The sequence below is a fragment of the Planococcus citri genome, chromosome 5 (genome assembly GCF_950023065.1).
Source record: "Planococcus citri chromosome 5, ihPlaCitr1.1, whole genome shotgun sequence".
Taxonomy (NCBI): Eukaryota; Metazoa; Arthropoda; class Insecta; order Hemiptera; family Pseudococcidae; genus Planococcus; species Planococcus citri.
In genome coordinates this window covers 45,859,377-45,880,528 of record NC_088681.1, presented here as the reverse complement: position 1 = coordinate 45,880,528, position 21,152 = coordinate 45,859,377, and the positions used below count along the sequence as shown (strand labels likewise).

Genomic DNA, 21,152 nt, shown 5'->3' with positions numbered 1-21,152 from the left:
AAAAAAATTAAAAAAGGTGCTATACCTACTTAGGTAATCTATGTATAATGAGAAATTCACGTTGGGCGCCAATGAGAGATAATCTAATGCTCTGGCCGAGGGTTTGGGATATGGAATGAAGCTGGGATATTCCTTGTATATAGAGACTCCCAGAATTGTTCTCCTGGAAGGGAACATGTCCGCTAGGGGCTCAGCTAGTTCTACTCGAATGAACTCGGATAACTCTCCCCAATTGACAACGAAAAACGCGATCCGCTAGCGAAAACGCTGGCGGATAGCTAGTTTGTCCTAAAAAGTCGCTAGCGTTTTTGCTTTTCGCCATTAAAAACGCTATCTGGAGTTCTTTTCACATGGCGGAAATGACAGCGGATAGCGAAAACGCTACTGCCAGTTTTTATCACAGAGCATTTTTGAGAGCGAAAAGCGAAAACGCTATTTCAGGTATATTAATTTACTTCAGCATTTCGCTTTACTATTTTTTAGCCATTCTGGAACCTCTGGTAAGTTTTTAATTTTCTACAGGGATTTTTAATGGGGGAAAAAAACATCAAAAAATCAAGTTGGTTGGAATAGCAGAAAGTTTGCTCTATTTTCAAAAATTATGATCCTGTTCAAATCACAGGCAAGCACCTTGAGCAGTTCTGTGGGTTGTAAGTGAAAAATTGACTGTTGAACTGACACATCTGAAAATTGCACATAAACCAATCAAGAGGATTCTTCCTAATCATTGACTTGACTCTTACGCGTTAAAGTTCATCTTCCTTGAGAAAATTTGAAATTTTCTGAGGTCAGCAGAGCGACCCAAAAGTGTTTAAAATCAAAACTGAGATTTAGTTCAACTATTTTGGGCTCTTTTGAAGTGATACCCATCTTGAACATCAAAAATTCAATTAGGACTTTAAGATGACTCAAAACTGCAACTGGTAATCAGTTCGGACAACCGAATTGGCGTGATTTTTTTTTTAAATAAAAAGTGCTCAAATTTTTAGAAACTGCCAAAAATTAAAAGATTGAATGTAGTCACTGAAATTTTGATTCATCAGAATCAGACGCTCTTTCCATGATTTTCTGCCCGGTTCAAAAATTCTTCTTTCAGTTAGGACAGGTACAAATCCTTTTTGTGTACCTACCTCATAAATGCCCATATTATTATAAATTAAAATTGTACCAATTTTGACATTTTTAAAAAATTTACGAACGATGATCTAATCAGCGTAGATAATTCAGAGCATTCCTCTAAAATATTTTCTATTCGATGAAGCCGGGCTGCGCTTAATACCTCGAATACGCCACGAAATACGGGTCGAATTAAATAATAATCGCACGTTTCGTTCGAGTACTCGTAATTCAGGCGAAATTTTGGACCGCCTACTTAATGCAGTTATTAAAATTGAATCGACGCAGGTAGGAAAATCTGCCCGTTACATTGTTCGACTGCATAATAATAATAATAATAACAACAACAACAGCAGCTACATCGTTCGATGAAAATGGTCATACGAGTTCAATATTAGAATTCATTTTTGCACACACGTAGCAAAAGTTGCCTATTCTTCGGCTCACAAAGCGTACATGCAAAAAATACGAACAAAATTTTTCTCGCTTTGAATTTTCCATTTGGAAAAAAAAATCAGATCAGCGAGGTAAATATTTTGGCGCAGAGAAACAAAGGAAAACGTACTAAACTCACCAAAACAAGGCTATAGCTGAGTAGGAATTAGCGATGTAAAAAGTCCAAATATAGGATCACGTTTTCGGTAGTGGTCTTTTGATTTAGGCTTTCGGCATAGCTCATCGTCATCGTGCAATACGTAAGTGTAAATTACACGTTGTGATGCTGGTGTTGGTGTTTGTAGCGTACGATGATTGTAAATCCAGGAAAACGTTCTTCGAATAACAAAATGAAATTCAAATGAAGCGTAAAACAAACAATAAAACTCGTTGCTTCGTTTAATATGATCCGTATTAAGTTGATTAACAATTTAACTCTTTCGAATTCGAATACAGATGAAATGCTAATAGAAATGCTCTAAAATACTCCACGATACTATATTTTGTAGTGTACCTACCTGCTCGTACATAGGCTGCGGATTTATTCGAATTTCAAAACGTTTTCGAGTCTCATTTCACAAGATTTTTAATTTCTCAAAGCTAGCTAGCAACCAACCGACGTTTAACCGAACAAAGGAGCAAGCTGCCGAGAAATTAATCAAAAAGCATACCTCATCATTAATTCGCCGGAAAAACATCCAGCTGGATAAAAACATATTTGTACAATTACACGAGAGACTGATGTAGTCTATTTTCACGCGGTTCCAGCCTGTTGTCTATTTACTGCCTATCTCTACCTATGTTACCCACCGACAGTAACTATGTTATACCAAAAATAAATAGCTGGGTTAGTCGTGTAATTTCAATTTCACCAGTGACCATCACTACATAATGGTAAACTGACCGCAGGCCAAGCGTGGGTTAAATTTTAGTGGGTAAATGATAATACGTATAATAACGACTTTGCAGCGAATGAGAATGTTGTTGAACTGAGGAAATACTTTCGCAAAAGCCTTTTCCGTTTTGACAATTATGTCGCATTGTTCTCAATGACGAAGATGCGGCCTGTATTCCTCCCATTTTTCAGGCCAAAGCTAAACGTTGAATTCTCGAGTAAATGATTTCCGTGAAGGAAACTAGCCTGCAGAAAGTTCACCGTTCAAGTTTAAAAGGATCGTTTAATTTACTCGTATTTAACAGGTAGATGAGTACCTATTCGAGAGGCGAAACGGAGATTTGCAGATGGAAAAAATGAAAAAGGTTAGGTATTGTAAACAACAGGTTTAATATTTTTTTGGCCAGGGCCAGCTAGTCAAAAATTCACTGAAAATTGAATCAAATGTGAGTCAAAAGCCATGAGACTGGTTCAGTTGATCAATTGTTATTTTTGCAGGAGCCAGATGGTGTACCCAACAACCGAGATTTGATAGTGAGCTTGGTTGCTTTGCATAAACTCAAAGGCATCCTATAAAATGCACCTGATGTTGTGAGTGTCGTTTTTCTCAATTTGGCAATTGAACTAAAGTGGGTAAAAGTTGCAAAATAAATGTGAAAATGTGAGTAATAAACAGAAAAATAAATTCGCAATCTCAAATTAAAAATTATTCAACGATTTTTTCTTCTATCTTCTTATTTTTTTTCCAAAACCACATCATCTGGAACCATTTGGCTATTAAACCTACCGAATCACGTCTCAAACAAACTCTACAAAACACCCTCGTCAACTGCACTTGTTGCTTTACAAAACCGTACGAAATAAACGCAGCTTAAGCTAAATTATCTTCAATCTCGTTACCGTACAAAAAAACACACAAAACAAAAGGATTAACCATGACCCAGAAAGAGAACCTGCTTCAAAAATATATCCTTAGGGTGGTCAAGGGGGTATAAATTCGTGTTTTCCACGTACGTTTTTCTTTATGGGCTGCTGTAGTACAATACGTGTTATATATGTTCCCTTATCAGCCAGTTATTCTGTTCTTAATAATCCACATTAGTGATTTATTTCGAGGTTTATACTGGAGAGTTTTGCTTTAACAAACTTGTACCAAATTTCGTGAGGTGCATAAAAATCATATCTACTTTAATAGGTAACTTCGAATCAGGAAAAAAATGACCTTCATTTCACAATTAAGTTCGCTCTTGAAAATTATCATCTATTCTATGTATCTAAAACGACCTATAGTTAGAAGTGCCTATTGCAGAAAAAATCTAGCAAAGATAGCATGCATGTGTGCATTATTCTGTACTTACCTATTGAAGAAAATACTTCTACCTATTTATAAATGTGTCCTGGTGAATCGTTGTAGATACTCGTAGGTGAACCGTATAAGAAATATTCATTTGCTGCCTCGTTACATTTGGTTGTTTTTCACTACATGAAACAAGCCAGCTGATCCCCAAAGTATATTTGTAACTGCCAACGCAAATAAGTTGTTTCTAAGGTAATAGAGAGGAAACCACTTATAAAGGCAACATTTACTTACATTTTTTTTACTCTTTGGTCCAACGATAAAAGGTATAGTAAGTATAGACATAGACCTACACTCGTAGTTGTCGTTGGATCCTTTACAACATATGTGGGTATCTCACTACACAGGTGAGAAGGATGGACAAAAGGCATTGCAAATTTCAGCCATGCCAAAGCATCTCATATTTCAATATGCAATTGTCACGTTGAATGTTGAATGTTTGTTTTCGGGGTAACATAACGTTTGTTGATTTCTTCACATCAAGTTTCACCTTGAAAAAGATATTCTAAATTTACATTCCACTCAAAAAGTTTCATTTCATGTTGGAAATAAAAAATTTCAACAAATTTTGGATCTATAATTTTCAAAGTTTTAGTATTTCTGTCTGTTTTTTTTTTTTTTTTTTTTTTTTTTTTTTTTTATTTTTAGAATTCCATTCTTCATATGGGGTCATTCCACGTCAATTCAACCAAGAAGTTGTGATGAGCAGGTACCTATGTCTGAACTGCTGTAGGTGGTTCATAATGTAATTCCTGTATGGGAAATATTAGTGTACTGCTTTCATAAGAGTGGGAAAAACAGGTATACGTGTTCAATTCTTACGATCTGCGGTTCCGAGCATGGATCTTAAACCAACACGAATCACTCTTGGTTTGACATCTTGCGAGTAAGCCAATGCTGATCGTCAACGATGAAGATACAAAGGCAGGCAAGGGCCACCCCCCCTCATCACCTAGAAGTGATGTAGTCCATTTTATTGGTTAATAAGTGTTTGTTTTAACGTATATTAACGTAATGCCGATTTGATTTATGGTTTCTCAAACCATCTCTCTATTATCTGGACATAGAAGAGATGTACCCAATTTTTATATGTCGTCTTTCTACCAATGACTGCCACCGAACCTAGTGTTACAGGATGTAAGGGAGAGACAGTCAACGTGTACAGTGTTAGGGAGAGGTTGAAACACTTTTCCTACAGGTTGCGTTCGCCCATCCTAAATTAATCAGGATATTGCAATGGTGAGTGTTTATCAGTCATTAATTCGATATCTGGTCAAGAAATGTGATTTTAACGCATCTCCGATTAATCTACCATAGCATTTTGTGCAATTGCCAGGTTTTTCCTGTGAACGTTTTGATTGATCTAGTCAGATTGGCCTATATGACCATAGCAGCAAGGAATTATTCTCCTTGCTCACACACAGAATAATTTTAATTATAATTACGTATTAATAGTTATTTGGTATACTCGTAATAGCTGAACTGTTTATAGTTATCATTATAGGAGTATAAACTGTTCTGTCGAGGTGTTTTATTACATTTCAAGACATTTCTGGTGTAGTTGAGACTTGGTGTGATCTGTAGCCTACCCATCCGAGCTAGTCAGGTAGAAAAGAAATATTCCCTTCCTATAAGGAATAATTTTTGGAAAATCTCTACACAATAATTACAATAATCCTTACCATCTCCGGTCATTCCAAGCCCCCTCTTTACAAAGTGGTAAGGGGGAGGGTCGGCGATTTTTTTAAAAATGTTTCCTGTGGAAAGATCTTCCAAAGGGATGACCACACTGGGGCAAATCGAAGCCCTCTATCCCCTTTTCAGAGGCTGTGAGGGGGTGTCAACGTTTTCAGGGAACTTCAAAATTGAACTTTTTCCAATAGTTAGGGGTTTTGAAAGGCTTTTGGTGATATCATAAAAATCAGTGTTGCCAATTTTTTTGTGCTAAAAATTAGCTCGAAAAATTCAAAACTTAATTTTCATAATATTGTTTAGACTCTCAAAAATTCTGAAAAAAATATATTATGGACAACGTTTCATGCTGAGCAACATATTAAAAGATTGGGATGGCATTATTTCATAAAGTCGATTTTAAAAAAATTGAAAGTTTGCGAAAAAATTCAATTTTTTGATTTAAAGCATGGAAAAAGGTTTTGATTGGAGATTGGAGAAGTTTGCCCATTTGACTCTTATTCTTACATATCCGTGGAAAAAGTTGAAAGAACCCTTTCACTTGATGAAATGAACTCATCACAAAAGAATCAAAATTCGAAAAGATTCAAGAAATACCTAAACGAATTTTAATTTTTTTTTTGCTATGAGAGTGTAATTTTAATCAAATTTTTCATGAAATACGTCTGGAAGAAGTCAAAATATGAGAACCGAATAAATTAATTTTTCTGTATCTTCGGAATTGAAAATTGAATTATTTTGAATTTTAATTTTTTTTGTGATGAGTTCATATCATCGAGTGAATGGGTTTCTTCAACTTTTTCAACGAACACATAAGAATTGGGGTCAAGTGGGCCAACTTCACCAGTCAAAACTTTTTTTCATAAAAAATTGTATTTTTTGCAAACTTTCAATTTTTTAAAGTCACCTTTATGAAATGATGCCATCCCAATTTTTTAATACATGTTTGTCCATAAAATATTTTTTAGAATTTTTGAGAGTCAAAACGACATGAAAACTACGTTTTGAAACTTTTCGAGCTAATTTTCCGTACGAAAAAAAATGGCAACACTGATTTTCATGATATCACCAAAAAGCCTTTCAAAACCATTAACTATGGGAATAAACAGTTCCATTTTGGTAGGTGTCGCGGTTATCAAGTAATCCCTCTGCTGAAATGAATGATATTTCAAGTTCACTGAAAACTTTGACACTCTGCAGCCTTTGAAAAAGGGCTAGAGAGCTGCGATTTGCACTATTGGTCTACCCTTCTGAAGGTCTTTCCAGAGTAGAAATGTCAAAAAAATCGTCCACCCCCCCTTACTATTTCTTGGTCTGATTGACGTGGAATGGCGCAATGGTGAAGTTTTAAAAGAAGAAGGGAGGGAGGAGAATCTGATACAGTGAACAGGATCTCTAGAAAAAATTGCAATTCGAAATAGGTACAAGATTTGATTTAGGGTTTCTGTGAGACTTCAGGCGATCATTTTGCAATTCCCTTTCACTCCCTCTCTGCTCTTCTACAAAATATACAACCTTCTTTATGGTACCTACCTATAAGGGACGATTCGATTCAAAATTTGGGGGAAAAAAATGTCGTAAAATGATGTTCCTTCCGTTAACCTAAAAACATCATCCAAAACCCATCTCCAGATTTTAAGAACGGTTTTTTGTTAGATTTGATGTTGAATTTATCGCAATGTTTTTTTCTACTCTTCACTCACGATTATTTTCTTCCATTTTTCCATTTTCTTTTTCAAATTTTCAAGCATATGGAACCCTTTTTTTTTCAATTTCCTTCATTTACGCCTACGCAATTTTAATTCATCTCACGAATTCGTCTTTTCTTTTCGATTTTTCGAATAATTTTCAAACACTCGACTTGGCAATTTCATTACATCTGTTTTTCTATTCACCGGCTGAATTAAAGATCTCGTGAATTTGATAAATTTTCGCAATAATGCGTTCAGTTTCCACATACGTTGTAGGTGCGTCGTAATCGTAAATGCGGCATACTCCGTGCTAAAAAAAAAACCAATTCTGTAGGCCAAGGTCATCCCTCTCAACCACCAACTCAATGCTCATCCTAACATAACAACACTACGCGACAAATACCTACCTTTGGGTACTGCGACAAAACGACAACATTTGTGATATTCTTACGTATTCTACACGGTGGTTGTTTAATATCATCGATAAAAAATATTAAATCGACGTGCCATGCCGCAGATATGAAAAAACACACACACCCTTCAACTGTAACCGTATAAACGTCTACTTTTACGTATAACCAGACACCTATCAGTATCACATATTCTCGAAGAGCGAAAAATATTCAATCTATACGAAGACGACTAGGTATACGGTGCTGTGGTCGTCGTCATCGTCGAGTACACGCAAAAATACGAGACGTTCTTGTCGCTTGAAGAAAAATTATATTAACGGAGTGTTTACGAACGACTGCACTGCCATCCATCCCTTTATGTTCGTCTTTTCGACGTGGTGTTTTACCTCATATTATAACAAGGCAACCAACGCACGAAGTAGCATTACATATCACGTGTTGATATTAAGAAAAGCGACGCGAATTCGCGAACGAGAAAACGTATCGTAAGAGAAGGGAGGCAAAAAAAAAAACCGTAAACGTATCGTAATACCTAGACTATACTTACCCATTCTATACCTGTATACTTATCTACATATTATATTGAATCGTGTTCTGAGAAAAATGAGAGAATTAAATGCAAACGAGTTTTCCCACAATAGTTTCCAATAATGCTGAACGATAAATAAAGCTAACAAGACCGAGGGAAGCTAATTCATCGATTGTGATATACTATGCATGAGAAAATTTCATTTTTCCAATTTCAAGCAACTGAAAATGACTGAAGGCTACAGGATGGGCCAAAGGGGTTGGTTTTCGAGCTAGGTAGAGGAAAGGGGAGGAGAAATAGGGGGTAGCTGAGTTCGTTTTTTTTTTAATATCTCAAAAGAGTGGAAAATTTGTCACAATTGTACAAATCTCTGAAATTTGTTAATTAAAAAAATAGATTTCATCAGTTTGTTCAATTAAAAAAACAAAAAAAAAAAAAAAACGACACTTTGCCGAAAAGTTTAAAAAAATTGAAAATCTGTAGAAGTATGAATTTAGAATTTGAGGAGCTGAAGAAATCAATTTCTTTTTTCAATCCATACAGAGTTTTCCTCCAAAAAAATTAAGAACTGATAAGTGCTCATAAAAAAATGTTTTAAAAAAAAACCATGCAATATCTCCTTTTAGCAAAATTGATACAAAAGCACTACCCAATCTTCGAATATCGCATACCTACACGCTAAAAGCTGTCTTACCTCTAAACCTATAAATTTTATCCTATTTTCAATTCGAACTTGGCCATATATGTAAATACCAGACCGCAGCTTAAATGGAACCATCCTTAAATGCGGAACAACGAAAAACAAAAGGGAAAAAAGGTATTTCGCGAGGGCAAAATAAAAAAATAAAATAAAAACGTAGAAAAACAACATACCAGCTACACTACTTTTCAAGAGCCGAATTTTTTTCTCGACGTGACTTCGATGCTTTTTTTGTTGTAGCCCATATCGATATTATTGTGTAAGTTTTTTCGATTTTTTTTGAAACCAGCGTCCTATATATTGTGGCGATAAAAATAATTTAGAGTCCATCATTAGAATCTTGCCACTTTCTTGAGGAAAGGAAAAGTAAAACGACCTCAAAAATTAGCATTTTCACACTTTCAGTTTTATTTTGGTCATTTTCTGGTCAAAATGGTATTAAATTTGGCATGATGAGAGTTTCCCAGTAAGTACAAGAACCTATTCCAGTTTTCCCGTTGTTTTGGAAGTTTTTATGGTCTCGGAAATGGTTTTGAAATTATCAATACGAGCCTCCCCCTCTAAGCCCTTAGTTCGGTTTCGAAAAATTTCATTTTTTTCAAATAAGTAAATATTTCTGTTCGAAACTTTCCCACCTTCGAATCAATTTTCTTAACTTTTTGAGCAGTGAAACGTGCCTAAAATGATCAAGAAAACGTGTTTCAATACGTAGCATTTTCAGTCTTGAGGACAGCTTCATTTGGGCAACAATTTTTTTTTATTACCATATTCAGACTGTGAGTCAAATCACCTCAATTTTTACTCTTTTGTCAAAGATTACATTTTCTATAAAAAATCAAGGCATGTAGATATCTACCCACAAAGCAGGTAGTCAAGATATCAAATTTCGAAAAATTGAACCAAATTGAAAAAAAAATGTTCTCCAGGGCAGTTGAGCTCTCAAAATACGATTTTAAGATCAATCCCACTGAGTAGAACAGTGTCTGTCTCAACCACAGATCCTTACTTGGGTCTGAACACACCCACTAATTAAAACAGTGTCTGTCTCAACCACAGGTCCCTCCTTACTTGGGTCTGAAAACACCAACTCATTGAAACGGTGTCTGTCTCAACCACAGTTGTTTTCAATTCTGATCGTTTGATTTTGGCCACAATGTGGAGAAGGTTTCTTGACCATTTTTTGAAATTTCTGGTGAAATTGAAACTCATTGTTTCAACCACAGGTCCGGCCTTACTTGGGTCTGAAAACACCCACTGATCGAAACAGTGTCTGTCTCAACTGCAGGTCCTTACTTGGGTCTGAACACACCCACTAATTAAAACAGTGTCTGTCTCAACCACAGTTGTTTCAATTCTGATCGTTTGATTTTTGCCACAATGTGGGGTAGAGGTTTCTGGCTCGTTTTTTGAAATGTTTGGAAATATTGAATTTGAAACTCTCTCTGTGTTTGTTTCAACCACAGGTCCGGCCTTACTTGGATCTGAAAACTCCCACTGATCGAAATAGTGACTGTTTCAAACACTGGTCTTAACTTGGGTCTGAACATACCCACTGGCTGAAACAGTGTTTGTCTCAAACACAGGTCCTAACTTGGATCTGAATACACCACTGGTCATCACTAGTAAATACCACTGATATTTGACGAAAGTAAGTACCAGTGGTGCCCAATGGAAATTACCACTAATACTGTTCCGCATGGGTAGGGCAACTCCTTAATTATTGTAGGTAAGTAGAAATACAAATAAATTTTTCAAAGATATGTAGTATCGAAGAGGGAGAAGGGCTCAATTCTAGAAAAAAATCAGTTTTAAACTCAAAAAAAATTTTTTTTGCTCATATCTTAGAAGAAGCCTTTGAAATGCAATTCTCAGACTTGCAGTAGCATTCTAGGTTCTTAGGCATTGTTTTGAAAAAAATTTAGTTACTTATAAAAAAATATGTACAATTTTTTTAACTCGAGTTGAATGAGAAGCTGAAACATGGTGGTAGCTGAAACAGGGAAATGATTTTGCAAAAAATATATTTAGGCCCCAAAAAATGCACCTTTTCTCACTCGTGTTGAAAAGATCCTCAAATGTGTAGGTATTGATTAAAATATGACCTAGAATGAAGATTTCCGGTTTTGTACGAGCTGCTCAAATCACACAGTTTGAGCTGTCAGGGAATTTATTTGAAAGATTAATAATTGTGATATACTACTATGCCATACGTGAGATGTTTAGGGGAACCCACATGGTAACACTGCGTTGTACTGGCAACACTGCGTTCTATACTTGTAAGCTAGCCGCATGAGCTGAGCTACAAGTGTAGGAAATGTCAGTAATGTGTTCGAGTCGACGCGGGCATGTTATTCATCTGCTAATCAGTTAATTCTTCAGTTAGTTTATAAGTTTTACTCTCGAGTTGTTAAGTGTTTATGTTTAATTCCTCAGTTAGTTCTAGTTAGTGTTATTTATCTTAAGGTACGGTTTAAGGAGCAAGATTAGTAATCTACTCCACCAGTGAGAAGGATTAACGATCTACTCACATCATCTCAGGAATGGATCAGTGATCCATTCCACCAAGGTAAGATCGTATCGTTGAATACTATTGGGAACTCTCACTGAAGAGTACCTTTTTACATCATACACCGCTCGAGTGTACTAGCTTTAGCAATTATCCACATGTCAACTAGTATAATTACATTCATTGATGTATTCATACTGTACATGTTAACTGTGTTGTAAATATTACACGCATTATATATTTCTGCATATTTATCTGTGTTGTTATTTATGGTGTGTGTGAACATCTGTTAAGAGCGTAAATACAGTACTTTCCTACTCACGACCATAGCTGGGGTAGTTATATTCTATAGAGGATTTATTAGAAGTACTCTTAGGTATATTTCCAGGAAACAACACGATATATCTAAGCAGTCCCACTGTCCACTTTAGGTCTTTTTACCCTCTTACATAATTAAGCTCAATAACATTTTCTTTTTCAATATTGAGTTGAAACCAGCCTTCAAAACGCGGTGAAATGTGACCGAGAAAATTCTCAAAATTGCAGCATCCTTAATTAAAATTTATAGTATTTTTTTAGAAAAATTTGGGCCCAGAAAATGAGTAGGTAGTTAGGTAGATATGACTACTTTTCACTTATGCCAAAAAATAGATTTCTATCACGGTTGTAGTAAAAAGCAATCGCACAGTTCGAGATTTTGAGCCAATTTTACAAAAAATCGGACCTTCAAAAATGCCACGATTCACATTTATGTCTAACTTGGGCCTTTATTAATGCCATCATAGATTCGTTTTTTGAAATATAATACCCAATTTGTGAAATTTTGGGACCATTTTGATAATTTTAAATCCCTGCAACACCTTCATTTTTTATTTGGCAGCTGAATAATTTCTCTGGACTTTCCGATATGATTCGCCATGCTCAGGTAAAAAAAAAATGACCAAATTACGAGTAGGTATAGTAGCAGAATGACACTTCGAAAAACAGATTTCAAGGTTCCAAAATTGCAAAAAAAAAAACAAAAAAAAACATTATGGTTACTGGTAGGTACACCAATAGCCAAATTCCTCGAGGAAAATTCATCCAAAATAAGGAATAAAAGTAAACAAAAAATAAACGAAATAGTTTACTATATCGTTTGCACGAGATCGTCGTCGTCGTCGTAAATTTACCGCATTTGCAAACAAAGGCTGGCCGATTGCTTATCAAGTCGCATCCTCGGCCACAGCGGTGACCCGGTAAAATTTCAAACTTTTGTTTTAGTATGGCGCAGTCCGATAAAATCAAAGGTAAAAAAAAAACAGACTGAGACAGAAAGATAGAGAGCCAAAAAGCCAAAAAACCAAAAAGAAAAAAAACATCTTCTTTACGTACCTACCGCAAATTTATTATTCGTCCAAACAGCGAGACTGAGGCGAAATGAATGTACACGATAAAAGAGGGAAGAGGTACAACTATAGGGGAAAATACGAAAATTTGTTAGAAAACTTCTTCCTTGAGATATAGGTACAAGTTTAGTTACGAGAAGAGATCCCCTGTTTCTTCTTCCTCAGCTCTCCCCTTCACCCATCACTTCACTACTCATTTCCTACACCTACTCACACTTATATTTATTTACGACAACAACACGTAGTAAAATACTATATCAGCATTCATCTTTGGCACAAAGTAAGTAGGTATTTCCATTCCTCACCGATAAGATTTCATTAAAGTCGACCAAAAATGTAAAAATTAAAATATACTTTTACTGCCAATCAAAAATGAGATCTCGTACGCAATTCAGTGTCCTCGCCAATTTTATTCTTCACCATATAAATTTTTTGTTCTCTTTCTCCATCTCTCTCCTCGTTCGATCGTTTATCGAATTCGAAGAAAACAAAACACGCAAATAAGAAAGTAAATAAATGTGTTAAAAAACGGTAAACAAAATACAGGGAAAAAATCCACCATTTTCCCATACCTATTTGGACAGACCGTTGTGATCGTTTTCTGCATTGGTACCTACGTCTCATATATACGTACACGTGTGTCAAGGGAAAACTTTCTGGAGCGAAGAAAACCCCGACTTGGAAAGTTTTCATTTATAATGATGCATGTGTTTTTGTTTTACCTATCAATATTGGCACCCAATGTACTTTCTTTACCTAAACATACCCCTAATACGTAGATTACGATGCACTAGTTCGTATATACTTCGTATCATTTTATCGTCGATACAGGTGTTCTGGTGAGACAATTTGCTCGCAAGTTGTTTGACCGTGTACACGGATCGAAAAACCTGTACCAGCGTCCAAGTCATTAAAGCGTGAACTGTGAAATAAACTCGAGTTTTCTTCCATCAGTGGACCGATTTTGACGAGACGTGTAAAGCGATCCGCTATGAAAAATAGATGCTCTCTCATGGGGTACTTATCTACCTAACACTTGCACATTGCATATAGAGAAAATACAACGAAAGACAGAATAGTACGCTTATATGAGGTGGCTGGGAGGAGGAAAAGGGGCGAAAAAAACAACGGTGTTATTACACAGTCGGTACGTCTACGTAAGCTATATGCACGACATATATTGAAAACTCGTTAGACCGATTGTCGAACTGCAAAATACCATTATTATTTGTCAGCTGAAATTGAATAACATCGGTGAGCCAACGTGTAATGTACCTATATACCTACACACATAGTACATATAACGCGTGAATATGCGACGAAACGAGAGAGAAAGAGGGTAACACGAACAAAAAATACCTATCTGCGAATACACGAAGGTGGTATCTCGTCGCGAAACAAAGGTGTAATGCAAATTCTCAAGATATTCGACATGAAGGAGGAAATATTTCATCGTGTTGTCTTAGGTCATACGAGACGAAAGAGCGAATCAGATTGAAAAATACCACTGCGAGAAGCTGTGAGTAATATTAGACGGTAAAGTGCACCGCACACCGCACATCACAGTAACGTATGTTACAGCATTGGTATTTTCGTATAAGTAGGTAGGTGTGTTTCAAAATTGGAAATTTTTTTCAACGAAAATCTTTTGAGTTCTGACATGCGTATTTATCGTAATCAATTTTTCACCTTCTTGTAGTTGGTGAGGAGGAGAGGTGGATTAAAAAAAAAAACAAAAACTTATATCAAAATTCGAAGCTGAAGATCTGAAGTTTATAAAAGCCCGCCCATAAGAAATGTTATTGGATTAATTTATAAATTTGGATAATTGAAAATTTCTCGAGATTTTCCAAGCGAAAAATAAAACTTATTCACCCCCTTTTCTCATATCACTTCACATGTCTTCAGATCACGCATTCCAATATTTTATTCGAAAAATTCTTCCATAATAAGCACTATCTAGTGATGTTGATAATTCTGATTTTAAAATATCGATAGTTTCAAACAAGTATTGATATTACCTATCTATCTGATTATTATATGTATCTACCTACTTATACGAGTATTTTAACATAAAATTACAAAATCAGCAGAAATACTATGTAATTATAGCAGTTTTAAAGTTAGTATTTTTTTGTGGGAGGGGGGAGGAGAATTCAAAATGTTTATTCAAAAATGGAATTTTTAATACCCTATATTTAAAGACTTTGAAGGAAGGAGGACTGGAGCTAAATTATTCAATTACTTATTGTTGCATTTGAAGTAGGTAAATTTTTGTTCAAGTTATGATGTCATAGAAGTAGTAAGGGGGGGGGGTCGGCGATTTTTTTTGAAATGTTTCCTGTGGAAAGACCTACCGAAGGGATGACCAATGGTGCAAATCGCAGTCCTCTAGCCTTTTTTTAAAGGCTGCTAGGGGGTGTCAAAGTTTTCAGTGAACTTGAAATATCATCCATTTCAGCAGTGGATTACTCGATGATCGCGATACCTACCAAAATGTAACTTTTTCTAATAGTTAATGGTTTTAAAAAGGTTTTTGGTGATATCATGAGAATCAGTGTTGCCACTTTTTTTCATATGGAAAGTTAGCTCGAAAAGTTTCAAAACGTAGTTTTCATATTATGGACAACTTTCCATGCTGAATAACATTTAAAAAAATTGGGATTGCATTATTTCGTAAAGTCGATTTAAGGAAATAGAAAGTTTACGTATCTGTTGAAAAAAGTTGAAAAAATCACTTTCATTCGATGAAATGGTCATCACAAAAAATCAAAATTCGAAAAAATTCAATTTTCAATTCGACAATTCCAAACATCAAAAATAGTTTAAATTTATTCAGTTGTCATATTTTGACCTCTTTCTTGCGTATATCGATCAATATGAAAATTTGATGAAAATTACACTCATAGCAAAAAAATTGAAATTCGTTAATTTTTTCAATTCACTCAGAATTTTGATTCTACTTAAACTTTAAAAAATATTTTTTGGAATGTTTTGCTTCGATCTCCAAAGATTGCTGGATTTCATGAAAAAATTCCTCGAAATTTTTGTCCCCTCAACTGAAAACAAAGTGTTGCAAAGCCCAGGTCCTTCAAAGTTGAAAACTAATGATTAGTTATAGTACTTATTGAAAATTCTCAATTCATACATCAATTTTTTCGTAATGTTTTTGCTATCTGTTCTCCTTCCTCACTAAGTGATCATTTCTCTGAAGAAATATTCTTGATAACTTCAGCCTCTTCCCCGTTAGAAATTAAATGATTCCAGAAGCCCTCAAAATTCGAAAAAACCAAACAAAATGTGATAAAAATATCTTATTATATTTATGTATTGATTTTTTACAATCTTTTTGCTCTTATAACCTCTCTTAAAAATTGTAAACCCTTGACTGAAAATAAAGTGGCAGGAAGGGCACCCAAAATTGAATAAGAAATGCAATAAAATTTCAGTATCAAAAATTCTAAATTTTTATGCATTAAAAGAATCACTCTCTGCCCTCTTTGCAAAGCTAAAAATAATTAAATAAACAAAATTGAAAAAAAGGTCGATGAAAATTTTTCAAAGTTTATGAATTTTTGTGCCAGAAATTGCCCATGCATTTATTTCAAAAAAAAAAACTTTCGATCTCACTAATTACCACTGTACAAAGCCTCATTCCTGTGAAATCACCAGTTTTCTCAATAAATACCTATTTCTGTGTTCTAACCGGTTAGTTTTTTGTTTTTTCCCCCTTCAAATCTACCATAGTCTCTTGAACAATGTTGCATCTTCTTCAAAAAACCCTCAGAGTTGAAAAAAATCAAAGAATCGAAATTTTTCAAACACTTTCCAAAAGAGTAGGAAAGGTCTTTTCCTCTGGAATAAAGTCACTGAATCAAAAATTTGTATCAACTTTCATTTTTTTTTTCGATTTTGATTGTTCCAACTGCACAGAAAAATCAAAATTGCTTGATAAACCAGGGGAAATGTTCCTTATTTGAAAAAAGATTGCTTGAAAGATCTCCGACGATGCAGGAATTGAGAATTGAAAAAAAAACTTCTTTGCATACCTCTATTTTCAAGTATGTATTTATTTTTTCGGGAGGGGGGAAGGGGGTGTCAGTGTACCTAGCAGTTGAAACAATAATTCTGTTCGAAAGACTGGGAGAAGTGTTCCTCTGGTGGGGGGTGGGGAAGAGTTATTAAGAAAGCTTTCATCACGGAAATTACAAATATTTCAATAAAATTCATTTAGGTAGGTACCTATTAAATTTTGTGGTGTTTTTTTTTCAACTTGAAAAAATCCGAAGTATGGAATTATAAGCTACTTATTATTTCTCAAAAAAGTCCATAAAATTTTGAAAATTAGAGCATAAAAATGCCAAATTTTGAAATGAGGATCAGCTAAATTATATTGTCTGGTTATGGCCTATGAGGTCAATCCCATAACATGAAATAATGTACCAACAAATTCGCTGTGATGCTAATTTCAAAATTTTGGAGACTCTTTATTTTTCCTCAAGCTCAAATATGATTGGAATTTTTAGGTACTTCAATTATCTGGTCAAAAAATATTTTTGAACAAATTCATCATTCGGTAAGAACATTCCAAGGTCCATAGATCATCCTAAATGATCCAATTATATGAGAGGTCAAAATCATTTCACAAAGTTCACCTCATCGTCCTCACATGAATGTTCTAATTTTGAAGTCAACAATTCAACGAGACCAGGATTGTTTTTCATTTGAACCTCAATTTGTGGCATCCCAGCTCTCGTTCCTGCCCCACAAACCTCCAATCGACTTCATTTGGTAAAATTTTGTAGAAATTTCCACTGTCAAAAATCTGCTGGAGACTCCAGAACTGCTTGAAACAGTTCGAAATCATTTACAATCGATTTGGAAGGTAGAAGATACGTATCCTACTTACCTACCTACAAATTATACCAAATTCAAGTTTTTTAAGAAATTTGGCAAAATTTTCCTTTTTTTTACGCTTCTGGCACGAAAATTTATCAAAAACCAAGAAATACACTTTGGTATTTGAAATTTTTTTCTGGTGACTTTTGCACGTACTATCGATCAATGTAATTTTATCCAATTAAAAAAATGTCGAGTCAGTTGGGATACCATCCCTGGTAGATATGCATTTTCACTTAATTCACAAATGAATCCCATTCGACAAAATATTCCCCTGAAATTCAAATTCTTCAAAATTTCCACTCCAAATACCCCCTCTTGGCACCGTCTGACTACTCCACTCCCACATTTCAAGCCTTTCGTCATCCGTCACCTGAGAAAATATGCCAAGTTTCATCACAAATTTCAAACCAAATAGAAGGGTTGAGGAAGCGAGATGAAAAAAAAAAAACTGAAGCAAAATTCAACCTCTTCTCATTACGTATACGGCAGGAAACCGAGAACAGGCTTAGTTATTCAAACGTATATTAAATTAGCAGAAACTTCGGTGTATATAGAACGCATTTGACGATACATAAAACATAGCACCCTATCGTAGGCTATATATTCGTAGGTATTGTATGGAGTAAAAACTTTTCAAATATTTCAACGACAACGCAGACACCGAAACCGACGTCGACCTTGGCACGCCTTTGATGGCAGTGATTTTCTTCCAACTTATTATCGAATGAAAATCGAGTTACGAAAGTTTTGAACGCGAAATTATACAACAAGAGGGGGAGAAGGAGATGATAAATTAATTCTCAATTAAAAAATATACCTATCTGTCTACTTTAGTTGGAATTCATTGTGTAATTTTCATATTTTTTCCCCTTTTTTTTCAGATTGCTGCTGCATTCGACGTGCTGGAAGAGTAGTCGCTACGATGGGCAAATTATTGATGGTGAAACTTTGCATGTTATGGTGTTTTTTCATCAATGCAGGTAATTTTATAAATAAAACACGAGTGCTTCAGTCGTGCTTTTTCGAATAAAACGTAATGATAATTTTTTTTTAATGAAAATATCCGCACGGGATGATTTCGAGAGGGCTCATCGATGACGTGATTTACTCTTTTTTTCAATTTCCTCATTCGACTCATTCTAATCCGTCAATTTGTGTAATAATTACGAGCATCATCGTCGAAATAAAAAATATTTAATTAACGAGAATCCGAATGGTACCTTATACTCTACAATTCACCTCAAGAATATGAAAAAAAGACAAATCAACGGCGAAAGAAACTAGAACGAGAAAACTCGCCCACACTCACCAATAATAAGACTCCAATGACGACAAAACGTGGCAATGAAACTACTCCAAAGTACCATCTTAACTGCCTCGAATAATCCTAGTGAAAAAAAATATGATAATTAGGTAAATACGTCAAGATGAGTTAATTTACAAAAACTTATATCCTCAAACTGGCGTATAGTCGGACCCTTGAGAAATACTTAATTTCTTGCTTTTGTTCTTTTTATCGAGGCAGCTGCAGCAAAATACCAATGTAAAACTGCCACACGATACGAGCGGCAAAAAAATGGCGAACGAGCGAGCGAGAAGAAATAAAAAAGAGTATCTCTTATTCCGCCACTTTATGCACGCACACAAAGTACAATAAGTATACAGAAAAAAAATAAGAGAAAAAAATCTCCATAACCGTGAGAGCATTCTTTTCAAAGACACTTTAACGTTAAAAAGAAGCCTCGTTTCGATAAACTACTTCGTTAATTTTTACTCAACCAATAGAAATTTCCAGTTCATTGAAGACGAGAGCTCGGCGCAAATTTCGCCAGAGATAAAGTTTCCGTTCCGACGCTAATTTAAACCTTTACACTCCCGGCAAGGATGAGGATGACGACGACGTCGACGATTTTTCGCATCCATTCTTACGACGTAACCTACCTATTATTTCGTAGTTCTTACGTTGTAGCTACTTATTCTCAAAACAAAAGTCGTCGTCGTCTGTATCCGTCGATTTTTTTTTCCTCGGTTCCTTTTTCCAATTCAAATTTATGAAATGTAAACGACTAGAAGGTAGCAAGCTAGCAACATGAACCAATCATATAGCACCTAAACTATACCTATAAGTACGTAGACTTTTTTGAGACGTTACAAATTGGTCGTGTTTTTAATCATCGTTCAAGTCGAGCAAAGTTAAAGTCCAAACTTTAAAGGTCATTTCTTTATTGGAAATATGTATTCGTCAATTACTACTTATCTGTAAGAAATTTCGATACATAGTCAAAATTCAAATTTTCAACCTGTGTTTCTTTCACCCTCCCCCCCCCCCTCTGTACTCACGAAAGATGAATGTTTTCTTTTTTTTCAAAGTACCTACCTGCATTGGAATGGACACGAAAATTTTTCAGATCTTTGATAACAGTCAAGTGTATAAATCTGAGTGGATCTTCGCTCGCGCAATGGCGCATTGGGGGGGGGGATATCTTGTATTTTGTAATTTGAAATATCGTTCTAATAAATATTGATTGATTGATTGATTTTAGTAGAGACTTCATCTACTAAATTTTTTTCAGCGCAATGTGCGTTTGAAACGTAAAATTCCACTTAAGTACATATTTTTGAACATTTAAACATTGATAAGGCTAGATTTAAAACGAGTTTCAAAAATCCCTCGTTTTCTTAAATTTTGATGAAAAGCAAATCCCAGAATGGAGCAAAAATCTTAGATTTTCTTTTCACTTTTAAAGTTTTGTAAATGGTTTGATGCAAGAAAAGTCATTCTTTCAAGCTTTTTTTAAAAATCACTTTTTAGAATCCAATTTTGGAATAGGCAAACATGAGTAAGGAGCGCACGCGCACCACACGCAACAATAAAATAGGTGCTAAATTCGATAAACTATCAATTATTACAATTACTTTTTCAAATTTTTATATTATTAGAAAAAACGATGCCAACATTTAAATTAACTTATATATTCCTAAAAATGAAGAAAAACTCCAAAAAATTACAGAATCTCTAAAAAATTTCAACCCACTTTTTTCAACTTTCAAGAATTCCTTAATCTGGGGATTCATGCCACGAGTTAGCGAATCTGACGCGGAATCTCAATCAACCTACGATATTGCAATATTGGTGTTTTGATTTCACCTCCTCACCCACCAGGTAACACTCTGTACAGGTTCGTAAAGTGAATGTTCTTAATATCACATACCTAATCATAACAAATGAAACCTGAATTTCATAAGAAAATTCGAGGCATCGCAACAAAATTTTGTTTGTTTGTTTGTTTGTTTGTTTGTTTGTTTATTTATTTATTTGGAATTACTCGTATTATACTCACCTAAATATCAGGCACCTAAATATTTGAAAAAGTCAAGTGGCATTACTTAGAATGATTTCAAAGACCCAAAAAAGGTCATAATGCAAAGGCCTACTAATGTTTTCGTTTTAAAAATCATTCCAAAAATTTTAAATGAAAAAGCAGGGCTTTCACAGGATTTTGACTGGGTGGGGGAAGGGGGGGGGGG

The 21,152-nt window shown here is 34.9% G+C and overlaps 1 protein-coding gene across 1 annotated transcript in view; it reads left to right on the top strand.

Moving 5' to 3' along the window:
• LOC135846459 (hemicentin-2-like) overlaps window positions 1-21,152 on the top strand; it is a 360,089-nt gene that overhangs the window by 164,247 nt on the left and 174,690 nt on the right. Inside the window, exon 3 of the mRNA XM_065365557.1 lies at window positions 18,506-18,604. Within this exon, the coding sequence (XP_065221629.1) occupies window positions 18,547-18,604 (58 nt within the window). The 5' untranslated portion in view covers window positions 18,506-18,546. The remainder of the gene's footprint in view (window positions 1-18,505; window positions 18,605-21,152) is intronic.